Source organism: Nymphaea colorata, chromosome 1 (genome assembly GCF_008831285.2).
Source record: "Nymphaea colorata isolate Beijing-Zhang1983 chromosome 1, ASM883128v2, whole genome shotgun sequence".
NCBI classification, from domain to species: domain Eukaryota; kingdom Viridiplantae; phylum Streptophyta; class Magnoliopsida; order Nymphaeales; family Nymphaeaceae; genus Nymphaea; species Nymphaea colorata.
Window position 1 is genome coordinate 20,455,185 of NC_045138.2, and position 13,681 is coordinate 20,468,865.

The 13,681-nt window shown below is 35.6% G+C and overlaps 1 protein-coding gene across 1 annotated transcript; it reads left to right on the forward strand.

Annotated features, from left to right (window-relative positions):
• The first annotated feature begins 1,890 nt into the window (after window positions 1-1,890).
• LOC116267662 (putative pentatricopeptide repeat-containing protein At3g47840) lies at window positions 1,891-3,438 on the forward strand. The gene has a single exon (XM_031649532.2). It carries the CDS (start codon window positions 1,891-1,893, stop codon window positions 3,436-3,438), a length of 1,548 nt encoding a protein of 515 aa, XP_031505392.1.
• The last annotated feature ends 10,243 nt before the right edge of the window (window positions 3,439-13,681 follow it).

Here is a 13,681-nt window from a genome sequence, read left to right on the forward strand (position 1 = left end):
AACATGATTCGAATCTAAATCTGATGAGATATTTATGTATATGGAAGACTGATTTTGTGTCACTTTTTAAATTTGAATTTGATATAATTTCTTAATTAAATATTAAACTTTTTTTTTATATCCGATTTAAAAAATCAGTGGGATGTCCAATCCAAGTTGGATACAGTGACATCCCTATCCATTGAAAAATGTTTGCAGCCCAATCAAGTATTTCAATGCCCACCTGGTTTTTGGGGGGGGCCATGTGGCTGCCCATTCTCGAGATGTAAATTAACCAAAATCTGTACCCCATTTGCATAGTTTCCAACACAAATGCATGCAAGTACATAGAATCTTGTGTAAGAGCCTCAGTGTTTTCCAAGAAGCTACAATACATGGAAATGAATGTAAATAGACAAAAGAATTTGAAATTTGAAACACTAACAAAGTAATTTTTGAATAGGCCACAATTATCAAAACATTCTAGAATAACTAATATTAAGCTCAATGGGCATAGATGTGACAAGAATCTATCAAATTATCCATCGAAGTAAATAGGCAAATGTAATATCCCAAAAATTTAGTTTTGTATTGAAAATTGTGAGGGATTTTCAAAAGTTTATAAAGAATTGGAGCCTAAACTGTCAGGGAACAGGTTGGGATCCGCCGAACCAAGGCCCGTGTAAAATTTAGTCTGGTGTTGAAGATTGTGAGAGATCTTCAAGGGCTTATAAAATTGGTTATTAAATATATGATTGTCTTGGTTCCTAACCTTTTTTAAGTTGAAACCGAAACTGTTAGGGAGCGAGTTGGGATCCACTGAATCAGGGCCCAATCCTAGAAATGGATTGGGTTATTACAGCAAGAATATCACATAGGTGTCTCCAATAGCAACTTAATATCTAAAAGATCATTTGACATCAGTAACACATTGTGATTATCCCATAAATGTACCACAAGAAATGGAGTAGATTCATAAAACATCGTGTTATAGTTTTTTTCATGAATTTGCAACATTTTATCTCATCTCATATTAATTGCATACACAAAAATAGAAAATCATGTTATTTCTAGTAAGAGATTTCGATTAATTAAGACAGTTATTGGTTTCCCCTAGATGAAACAAATATTGGCATTAGCATAGCCTGTATTTCCCAGAGCTAGTAGTCGTCCCTCTGTATAGAAAACATAAAAGAGGACAATGTTAAAATGCATGTAACGCACAAACTGCATTTCAGCTTCCCTCATGATCTAAATGAATAGTTGCTGAGGTGAGAGTAAAGCACAAGTCTGCCATAAATTTGCAAGCGAAGGAAAAGTAAAATAACAAAATGCACATAGATCATAGAAGGAAGGAAATCACCTCGTCGCAACATGATAACCTGCACGTCCAATTGCAGTCAATTCATCGCAAAAAGAAACGCAATGAGTTTGATTTGTATATATGACCAACATAATGGAATCACTAGATTTTATCATCAATAGCCATGTTGTCAAAATCGTTTTCTAAATTGAAACGGAAAGCCGAATGATAGAGAAGAACTGAAAAATTTCAGAAAAACAAAAAACATGGAAGCTTGAACATTTTGTAAAAAAGTTTGCGAACGTCAAACATCTGACCCTTAAGCAGATCAAATCGCTTGTCCTGTGTCACTAGAAGATCAAAAGGTTTGCGAATGACAAAGTGGGAGCAGTTATCACCGTCACAAAGCTTTGAATAATCTGAAGAGCTCCCCGTTCAAGCTTTTCTGTATCAGATCTTGGTCGGGAGTATGGTGACCAGCAGCTTGCAAGTGTTTGATCTGCTGTTGAGTTTTGTGGATTTATCTTGTACTTGATATTATGCTGTGTGAGCTTCAACTGCATGAATCTATATGTGGAGTATTCCCTCCTGATGATCAACCATGAAAGATGGTGGACGCATCTTACTTGTCTAACCTTCTCCGGCAGGCCGTCCTCTCCAGGAGCCTCACCTCTGGCGAGAAACTACATACGCAAATCATAAAAGGAGGATTCCAGTTCGATCCTTTCCTGTCTAACAACCTTATTTGTTTATACACAAGGTCGCCTGCCACCCTTCGTTGTGCCAACAAAGTGTTCGACGAAATTCGTGACCCGGATGTCGTCTCTTGGACCTCTCTGATCAGCGGATATGCCCATGCCTACCTTCCCCTCCGCGCCCTGGATCTCTTCGTCTCCATGCTCCGCCATTCCACCCTCCCTAACCAACATACTTTTTCTGCAATTTTCCATGCATGTGCAGCAATATCGGCTGCGAAACCCGGTCTGCAAATCCATGCCCATGCAGTTAAGCTCGGTTTGGATCAGCAAAAATTCGTGAGTAGCTCGGTTATGGATATGTATGGCAAGTGCGGCAGAGTTGATGATGGGCTTCGAGTGTTTGATGGAATGCCTGAGAGAGATGAAGTTTCTTGGGGAGGAATTATCTGTTGCTGCTCGCAAAATGGACGTCCTTGGGATGCTCTTCAGCTTTTCGGACTCATGCGTGCTTCAGATGCGAAGGCCAATATGTTCAGCCTCTCTGGTGCGCTTTGTGCTTCTGCAGATGCTGCAGCTTATGACCAGGGAAGGATTATCCACGCTTATGCTGTGGCTATTGGACTTGAGACCAATGTCTTTGTGGGGAGCGCTCTAGTCGACATGTATGGGAAATGTGGGGTTATAAATGACGCTCAGGCTGCTTTTCACTCTCTTGCAGCCCCCAATCTGGTCTCTTGGAATGCCATTATCATGGCTTATGCTCAGCAGGGCAATGTTGACGCTGCACTCAAATTGTTTGCAGAACTTCGAAGCCAGGGTGTATTACCAGATGATGTAACGTTCCTCGCCATCCTCACCGCCTGCTCCAATGCTGGGATGGTTGATGAGGCTCGAAACCTTTTAACATCAATGAGCACAGAATTTGGGCTGCCTCCCTGTGTCGGCCATTACACCTGTGTCATTTCTGTGCTCTGCAGAGCAGGTTTGATAGAGGAAGCAGAGGAATTGGCTCTAATAATGCCCTTTCCTCCGGACAGCGCAGTGTGGCGTGTGCTGCTGTCTGCGTGCATGGTGCATGGGAATTCCGTGGTTGGAGAGCGAGTAGGTCGCCGAGCTATTGAATCTAGAGACAAAGATGGTGAGAACGAGGAGGACGCGTCTCTGTATGTACTGCTTTCTAACATCTACTCTGGTAAAGCAAGGTGGCATGAGGCAGCTAGAATACGCAGGGAGCTGCATGAACTAAGAGTTCAGAAAGAAGCAGGACAGAGTTGGATTCAGATTGCTCAGCATCTTCATGTATTCGTGTCGGGCGATCAGACACATCCTTTCACTGTAGATATTTACAGAGTAATAGCAGTTTTGACAGAGGAGATTAGAAAATTAATGTTGGTTGGTGATTTCAGATGTAACCACGCAGGTACATTTGGCATCAGTAGTATTGATGATCTTCACTAAGAACTTTGGCTCTTGGTTGCAGATGAGATATGTCTGCGGAAAACGAATTTTGATAATTTCTCGTTTCTGCAAAAGAAATTGGTGCACTAACAAAATGGATGCCAAATAGTTCCACAGAATGCTAGGTGGAAGATCTGTAAAATTTTTTAGCTTTACAGCCACAGTAGATAAAATTATGCTTTGCAACCACAGTCAGTAGCTTTCTCCTCTATTTGTGTGTTATGGATAGTATGGTTTTTTTCTTGGATACTTAGTTGACCTGAACCCATTTAGTTGGATATTTGGATCCTGTAAGAAATTTTTATTACCCTAATAGTTGACTAAGGAGGATCTTGTTTCCAAGTATTTATATCTGACATCCAAAGCCAACCAGTTTTTCTTCATTTACAATAAGAAAGGAGCCCTTTAATAAAACATTTTTTGTGAAACTTAAAGATAATCTCTTTATACTTCATACCCTAGATGGTGGAGATTAAGTTCAAAAAACAGAAATAGCCTTTCTATATAGTTTTTAAGGACAAAATCAAGCAATAGCTTATGTATATACCTTTTTACCATTGGACATTATTTATAAGTGTAAACTTCAATATAGCATCTAATGGCAACAACTCTCGGTGTGATATGGGCAGGCACATGCATGTGACATCTTTCATAAGGCATTTGTATCCAATTTCATGACCATTATGTTGTTAGGTTCTCCTTATAATTGTTTGCCTTTGAACAACTTTTCAAATCTTTGCCTTCTTTCATATGCATCAAGTATAACCTAGGGAGTGTTTGGCAGTCAGAGCACTAACATAGTGTTCCATGTGTATGTACCAAAAAATGGGGGTACATTCATGAAAAATTAAAATGCAATTTTTCGTAAATTTGCCCCAATTTTTAAGACATGTTCATGGAACAATATGTTAGTGTTCATACTGCCAAAAGCCCCTATGAACCCTAATGTATCATGAAGAATTTGATCTGCAATACTTCAGTGCCAATAAACTATGACTACACATTTACATATATTTTTTGAGACAATATAGGATGATATATAATCTCCATGGCATTTTATAGGAATCATCTAAATTACATGCTAAGTCACACAGTGCGCCAACTATGGTGGCACACCCGCACCTGCATCGGTGTGGGTGCTGGTGTTGGTGCGGCCCGACACGACGTCAAATGAGTTTTGGCCATTTTGAAAAATGTTTTGGCCGAGTTTTCATTGATATATCGAATCAAGGTAACGTTGATAAAAGAAAGTTTAAAAATATAGACAAATAAAATTACTTATATAAAAAATTTATATATATATATATATATATAGATATGCACTCCCCTCACCGGCACCCATGTGACATATATTACACATGATACCATAATTTTGGGTCAGCCAAACCATAATTTTTTTCTGTTGTTTTAAGTTTTAAACATTGTCTTCATGGTGTATTGAGTATGAATTTGTTTTAAATTTCTGTTTTTATGAAATTTTGTATATATATATCATAGCCACAAATAACGTCTCGGAGTTTTAAACGACGTGGTTTTTTTTTTGTATAATACGACGAGCTTGAAAAATATGGTAAATTTTTAAAAAAATTTAAAAACTAAAAATAGGAGAAATGAGAAACTAATAACACAAACATCAAAAGATAAGTAGATTTGCAACAAAAAATAGAAAATAAAAAAAAAAAAAACTGTTTGGCATTAAAAAAACTGAAAAAAATAAAAAATGTGAAAAAAACAGGTTTTGTTTTTTTTCCTTTTTAACATTTAAAAGAAAAATGTGTTTTTTTTAAGCTTTAAACTGTCATTTAATTTATCACATTTTTTCGCGTTCTTTCGAAAAAAACGCGTTTTCTGTGACTATTATATGCACCATTTTCCCACTTTGTTGCCTATAGGCTGGCTAGAATTCTTAACTGTGTAAGGAATGTAATGAATAAGATTCTCAACATAGAAGGGCATAAAATTCAATAAGACCCCCAATATTTGTACTGCACTTTATATTTCTTGATGTTTTTTTTAATATTTTAGTAAATATTTTCAACTTTTTTTATCTATGGTCTTGCAATAAAATAAATATGAAACCCAAATTTCATATTTTTTCTATTACCTATAACTTTAAACTCTTGAATTTTTTTGACAAAGGCAAAGATATATCTCAGTTAGTACCCAAGAAAAACTTCAATATTGACGAAAATCCAAAAACAGTATTTGTGACAATTTATTTGTGAAAAATGATACAACCCATTTCCTGATAAGAAAAGGATATCATGGCAAATACCAATCTAATCATTTTGTTATGCAGAGAGATTTGATATGCAGTCTAACTGAAACTAACCTGAACCATAGTCAGAAAGAACAAGTTATTTTCGAAAAAACGAGAAAAAAATATGAGAAATGAAATGCCATTTAAAACTTAAAAAAACGCATTAAAAAACGTTAAAACAAAAAAACGCGCTTTTCGCTTTTTTTTCAATTTTTTCACACCAAACAGTTTTTTTTTCATTTTCTATCTTTTATTTGTTGCAAATATATTTATCTTTTGATGTTTGCGTTATTATTTTCTCACATATTTTATTTTCCTCTCATTTTTCAAATTTTTTTAAAACATACCATTTTTTCTTTTTTTCCCATATTTTTCAAGCCCACTGTATTATGCTCGAGAGAAACCTCACCATCTAAAACTCTGAAATGTTATTGGCGACTATGACCTGAACTAATACAGAAAAATCAAGCAGGCCTTTCTTCTACAGTTTCTTACTTAACCAATAATACCACATTGAAAAGCTCAAAATGTTAGCCCCATTTTTATTACTAATGGAAAAAAAATCTAGCTACCAAATGACAAATATCTTGTCAATAATACAAGTTCAAGAGCCATGGCATTCTTACCAAGTCAAGAAAAACATGTAACAAGCTCATTAGTCTGAGCACTTGCAAGTGTTTGTTCAATGCATGTGCTTTGCTACTGAAAGCCTCCATTTTTGGAGATGATTCCCTTCCAACACTGGTTATGGGAGACATGAGAATGAGGTGCATGAGGGTTGGAAACCCATTTGGTTCCCTTCTCAAGCTACCATTGCACATGCAACTCCTTGTTTTTATTGGGCACACAAAACAAAACTAGGTCCCACTCTAACCAGTGATTAAAGCAATATCTGTTGGCTAAACAAACTCAGCTGCACTTGCCATGTCAATGGAGATTGCACATCATTCATGAATGAGAAAGTGTTTGGTAAAGTTTAGTCTCTCATAAATTATTCTAAAATCTATTGGCACCATTGGCCTGTTGGATTGTCTTGAAGCTTTGAAGTCGAGGAAAGGTTATGGTTTAGGGTAACACTCTACTTTGAAAAGTTTAGTCTTTTATACAAGGGTAGAGCCAAGGTAGGGCCCGCTTGGGCCCTGGCCCCACTCAATTTTTTTTTTTTAAAGTTATATGTAAATTTTAGAAAATTTCACTTGTTTTATACAAAAATTTTGAAAAATAATATTTCGGCCCTAATCAAAATTTAGAAACTTTAATTCGGCCTCCCTCAGAAAAAAAAAATCTGGCATCGCTCCTATCTATATATAAGATTGCAAAGAATTTTGGACGACTTGTAAAGGGGGGTAGTTAAGCGCTTGGTTGTCCTAGAAATTCTGTTGGTGGAAATTTCATCGAAATGAAAATTGTGCTACCACCCATGAGCCCGGATATATATATATATATATATATATATATATATATATATATTTTCTCTTTTCAAAAGTTTATTTCAAGATCAAGCGATGTTTAAGAGGCTTAGGGTTTGGCTCCATGAGTCAAGTCAATTTACCCAATGAAATGACACCTGTTTACTCCTTCAATGGGCGTCCATGGTGGATAAGAACGTTGAAAAAGGGAAAAACATGTTGATGACAGAGTGAAAGAGAAAGGGCAGACAATGGGAATTCAACAAAGGTAGCTCAGTATGCATTTAATGAACATACAATATACTATGGCTTGACATTTTAATGAACCTACAATATACTATGGCTGACACTATTTGAGATTCGCCAGACCATCGGTCTCTTAAGTTAACTTTTGAGCCGAACTATTTACAATTGATATCAGACCCATGTTTAACAATTAAACTAGGGGCCACCATACGATCACAGGCGTTCTTTGAGAGGTTAACAAATTGTAGCATATATATCTAAGTATCAGAAGCAATGGCGGAGTTAGACATATTTGGCTGAAATGAGTATATAGGAGGGATATTTGATATGGAAATATATAAAAATTTAGGGTTAAATAAAATATAGTTGGACTGTGTGAGCAATTGCCCACACGTCTCATCGAAAGCGGCGTGAGAACAATCGTATATATACTTCAGAAATTGAGATATATATATATGCTCGTGAATTGTGATCCCCCACTTGAGTTTATTATGACATCTGGGATGTCTTGTCTTCTTTCTACTGTAACTCATTGGACAAATGAATGGTGGGTCTTTATTGAATGAGGCTGCTGATTTTGTGGCCTGAGAGTTGCAGAGAACGGTAGCTTTTTCAACTAGAGTTGATAAGTTGAGCAGATCTGAGAACGACTCTTGTGACCACAATTGAGTATGCTGCACTCGCATCAGCAAGTATCACGACGACTTATGATCATCCCAACCCCTACCAGATTTAGTCAATGAAGATGTGTTCATGTTATGTATTAGATAGAGTCTTCATTTTCTCAGCATGAAGGTTTTAAGCCTTAAACTGTTTGCTGGGCTTGGCAATATTTATCAAAATCATGAAACCCAAATGTTCTTTTCAGACAGGGAGAGAAAGAGCTGAAAAAAAACTTCATTAAACAAAACTGCATCCAAGAGTAACAAATAAAAATTTCGAGAAAGAGAGAAAGAGAGCATGGAGGGGGAGAGACGTAAGACAATGTTTATCAAGAGTAATACGACTTGAGAGTGAAAGTAGCTTTTTCTGTCACAATAGAGGTGATCCAAAAGCTTCTACTCCACTTCATCCCAAAAGGAGAGTGCAGTAGGTGACAGCGTAATCTGAAGATCTAAGTAGTTCATGGGCAAGCGAGCAGCCGTACACCTAAAGCAAGTTTTAGCAAGAAGTATCATGGCCAGCCACGTTATTGAAGATAAGGCTCGGGGCAAATATGTTGCCGCTTTTGTTTATGAGAAGATTAAGAAAGAAAATCATATGTATAATCAACAATATCGTCAAGATATTAATGCCAATCAAGATCCTAAAAATTGAAACAGATGACCCTTGTATTCTTTTAAATGTCAATGGAACCTCTTACACAAATGACTGAGGCGTTAGAGAGAGATAATTTGTTCGTGGATGTAGACTCATTTTTGAGTCGAACCTCGTTAAAATCTCTTTGTTTGCTTCTTTCCCTTTTACAAGTGAATGAGAGAAATGTGACATTGGAGGAATCAATAGAAAAACCCGAGATGAGCTCAAAAACTCTAAGGATAAGTTGAGTTGTCCCATTCTTTTGGTGAGAAGCAGTGCCAAATAGGAAAAAGTCGTAAGAAAGAAAGAGAAAGAGAAATATTATGACATCTTTGACAGACAAAAACTTTTAATTTGGACCACAGTGAGATCACGTGTTTGCATTGCAGTGAATCTTGAATCCCTTCCATAAATCAACTGACCCTAAGCCATACTGGAAAGGGTCAATTAGATTTGGATCTGGTTCAGAAAGAGCCCTGACTCTCACTGGGAAATTTCTTCTAGACAAAAGTTAAAACATGATAAGGTTTTAACGATCCTGGACTTATATTTTGAAGGTCCATTTTAGGGACCAACTTTTGGATTTAAGCGCAACAGGGCAATAATGGATCCTGAACGGGGACCATAACCGACTGTTTGGATCCATCTACCTGCTGTGTCGTTACCACAAAAACTGCAGGTCTTTTTTTCTTTAATTCCATGTGGAGATGTGAAATGCTTCCCCGTGTTTGAACCGCCAAATACTTCTAAAAACTTTCTGACGGTGCCCATATGGGCTTGCATTGGATACCTACCAGATTCCATAAAAATACAGGAAGCATTTAATGTCACGTATCACTCATAGAAAGCACATGTCTGCAATGGCACAAACGAGTGATTAGTTTCAGCACTATATGTAATTTTGAAAAGGTAAGGCCTATATATATATATATATATATATATATATATATATATATATATATATAGAGAGAGAGAGAGAGAGAGAAACCAAATTATTTTTGTACCATGTAACCTTATAGGTAAGCACTTTAGAATAATTAATAAAAGTAGTGCTAAACAAAACTTTTTCAAATTTGTGCCCTTTTATTCATAAAAAAATAACGGCTCTTATATTATTAAAAGTTTGATAATAGATAAATTAATATTTTTTATAAAACAACTCGCATGTATATTTTGTTTATTATATATTTTCAGAATAACTTAAATATTTTGGTTCTTCTCTATATATGCCAAATGATTTGAATACATATATGTATATATATAAACATACACATATGGGTAGGTACCATACCTTTGCATGGTATACCAGATGGGAATTGGGTGTTAAGTTGAAGCAAGTTATATTTTCAATAAATAGAAATACCTTTCATAGGAAGAAACAAAATAGTTCTTAATTTTGATTCTTTGTTTCCTTTTAACAAGTATTTTGTTTCCTGAAAATATAACTTGGTTTCTAATCTTTTCAACTTAATATACACAATTTAGTCTCTTTAAAATCGATCCCATCCAACTGGCATATAAAGGTAAGGTAGCTACTTATTTTCTTATATATGTATATATATAATAAAGGGCAGAGCTATGATTTTTTTCAGGAATGAACCAAACGGTCTAACGAACTTATCTAAATATGGTCGAACTAAAGCCGAATCTAAAAAATACACTATGCAACTAAAAATTTTCAATTTTTTTAATGTATTTTTTTTTTTAATTAGCTTGGGTGCTGAGGCGCCCCCCTTCTTCCGCCCGTGTATATAATCATTATAAGGGAAAACATGAACTTATATAAATTATCGACATGGAGAGAACAAGAAAGCAGATAGTCAATTACCTATATAGTAACAGAATGATTTTTCACATAGTAAGGCAACTAGATCAGAACATGGTAAAAACTGAAGAAATTTGTTCCTCGTTAAAAGTAAAATATATTAAAAATTGCAGGGCCAGGGCAGCAACTCTCGTGGTTGGAAGAGTGCTTACAAGTGACCGTGGGCTTGATTATTGATTATTTTACCAAAGTACGTAGATTTGATCTTGGGACTGCAGTAGCATTAAATATGACGGCTCCGACACTACCGATAACAAAAAATTTTTAATAAAGCGCCCTTATTTTATAATGTAAAAGGCAATCTTATTAAAAAATAATATGGCAAATTTGTCAGCGTCCCTGTCCCTACAAAGAAAGATGGTGCCACGAATACCAAGAAGACGATTTAGACAGTTTATTCAGGTGATTAAAATACAATTTCATAAGTTTAAGAGGTCTTTAACTCATTATCCCCACCTGACACGGCATCACGCGTTTGTCACATTGGAAAAATATACGAGAGATATGATAAAATATATGAGAAAGAATGCCATATCTGATTTGTTGATAGCCTTGGATTTAAGATACTAAGTTAGTGTTTGATGATATGAGGAAGCATTGTATGGTAAACATATGATCTTAGTAGTGTGAATCATATTTCACATTACATGTAAAAAACTGTGGATTTCAGGTTGGATGGATTGAGGATCTCTGACTTTGAATCCATGAATCTGAAATTCTGGTGATTTCATATCATGGTGGATCTCCTATCCACGGTGTAACAGGTACACCCAAGTGATTTGAGGTCTGGAGAATTTTAACCTTTCCTTAAACCTATGGTTTTAGAACTGTAAATCTAAAAATCTACCGTTTATTTAGACAATAGATCTCTCCTAATTAACATGAATCTGAGATTGGCCCCGGATCTTAAATCTGATGTTATCAAACACCGCCTTAAGCTTATGAAGAAATAATTAAAATTTATGTTAAATTTAAGAAAAGTGAAGCATCTAAGCATGTCCCTGGGACATTTTTGTAATGCGAAACCATGTTGCACATGATTTTAGCTTCACTAACTTTCATAAAATAGAATATTTATCTCTTATGGTCTTATTTATTGGGACACTCACCTTAGCATCATGTGCATGCATGTGTTGTGCTTTCTTCTTTTTTTTTTGTTCTTTCCCCCGAGAAACCTGACAATGTTGGTTTAACTTGTTCTATTTGTGGTTGAAGTGGTTGAACCACTGAAAGACTTCACTCTTTCCAAGTATGGGGATTTTCACTCCTTTGTTATTTGAATAATTTTTGGCACATCATTCAAGAGAAAAATGCATTTAAGAGGTGTTTGATGGTTTGGAATTTTGATTCAACAATGAAATTTCTAAAAGTTTAATTCCTCCTGAAATAAAATCATTCATGCTTTAGTTTTGTAATCAGAGAACAAAACATCTTATTTGTTTAAAAATTCTGATTTCTTAAAAAATGAACATTTTGATTCTAAAATTTTATGGAACACTTTGTAAGTGTTTCATGATTGAGGCTAGTTTTAGGTTTCGACGAATATGTTATAAACTTTGAGACAGATTCATGAAATATATAAAAGGTGATCCAATTACCAAACGATCCCTTGCGGATCCAACCCAGATCTGCAACAGGACGACCTTTTCTTGAAAAATAGTATTACACTTTTTGCATGTGCTTCGGCGGTGGAGGACTGGAGAAAGGGAGATCTGCTTTGTTGGTATTTCGGTGGTCAACTGCTGCGGATCACAGGATCATAGGTGGGCCAACCCGGTCCACATTATCCTTCATAAACAAGGCCACTTTAATTAAATGAGAAATTTAAATTGGTACTATTTCTTCAACCTAAAAGCCTGGGGTGCAAACTTTTTAGCTGTTATTTTACCAAAAAGAAAAAAAAAATCAAATAAGGGCTTACTTTGATAATTGCATCATAATAATGATTTGAATTAAAAAACATCGAATATGAATAAAAATTTAGCATCCGACTAAAAAATAAGATCAAATTTGGATATGATGATTGATGAATGACATCTTATCAAATGTAGATTCATATTAAAATTGTGACAGCTATTTTCAGAGTTCCAAAAGGGGAATGTGCAGCCACATGGCTTGCTCTCCTTTATTGAAACGACGCGGTTCTTACTGAAACAAAGCCCCTCGGGAAATTATTTACATGAAAATTCATTCGTAAGATTTTATATTTCATTAATGATTATAGAGGTGTTGTGATTTATAATTCTCGTAACGTGTCTGTCACCATCCAAAACAAACACGTCTTAAAATACTAAACTCTTTTTAAAGCTTCCAACTCCAACGACGGGATGGAGAGGACTAGGGTATTGAAATATTTTCTTTTTCTCGATGATTTTTGGCATTTTGGCATTTTTTTTAATCTAATATTATTTTGAGTTTTTAGAGGTTCACAACAACCCACCATTTGGAAAAGATTATCAAAAAAATGTTCAAAAAGACCTTTGTTTGAGTCGGAATTTTGTTGGATGGCGGGTCTCTTTCAATTTGATCGATTTGATCAAAGCACGGCGTCAAAACTATATCCCCTTCTACTTTTAAGATTTTAGTTTCATTCGAAGTATGCTTAATCTTATAAAACACCCTTTCATGCAACGTTCATTGAAAATGTGAAATATTATTTTTTAAAATTTTTATATAAAACAAGTAAAATTTTATAAAATTATATTAGATTATTAAAATAATTAAAGGAAAAGCAAATCTCCGACGTCGCCATCGACGGCAAGTTACCAAACGCGATCCGAAAAATCCATGCTGAAAAGTTTTCTATGATCATTTTCTATTGTTTAATAAAATAATAATATCCGGATCTCTCTCTCAGTCTCTCTCTTACTTTTCTGATAAAAAAACCAACGTCTTGTATCAAACACACTGTTTAAAAAAGGAAAAACAAGACGCTTCCTTTCTTTTCTCTCTCATGCTCTTTCTCTCTCTAAATGGCGGTGTGACCTCATCTAGCTGGCAACCAGATTATCTTCTGGTTGTGGGTCCCACGGGGTGGGACCACGAGTTCAGAGCGATAACAGGGACGTGCACCAAATCACGGAGACTCCGCGTAGCAGGTGGGTCCTACCTGCACTCCATCCCTCCACGTCAGCGGCAGCGCGAAAAACAAGCAACGACACATGAACGAGAAGAGGCCGAAAAGGCTTCGAAATAAAAAGAAAA

Excerpts from the sequence above, each read along its gene's own strand:
- LOC116267662 (XM_031649532.2), top strand. The coding sequence starts at position 1,891 with ATGGTGGACGCATCTTACTTGTCTAACCTTCTCCGGCAGGCCGTCCTC.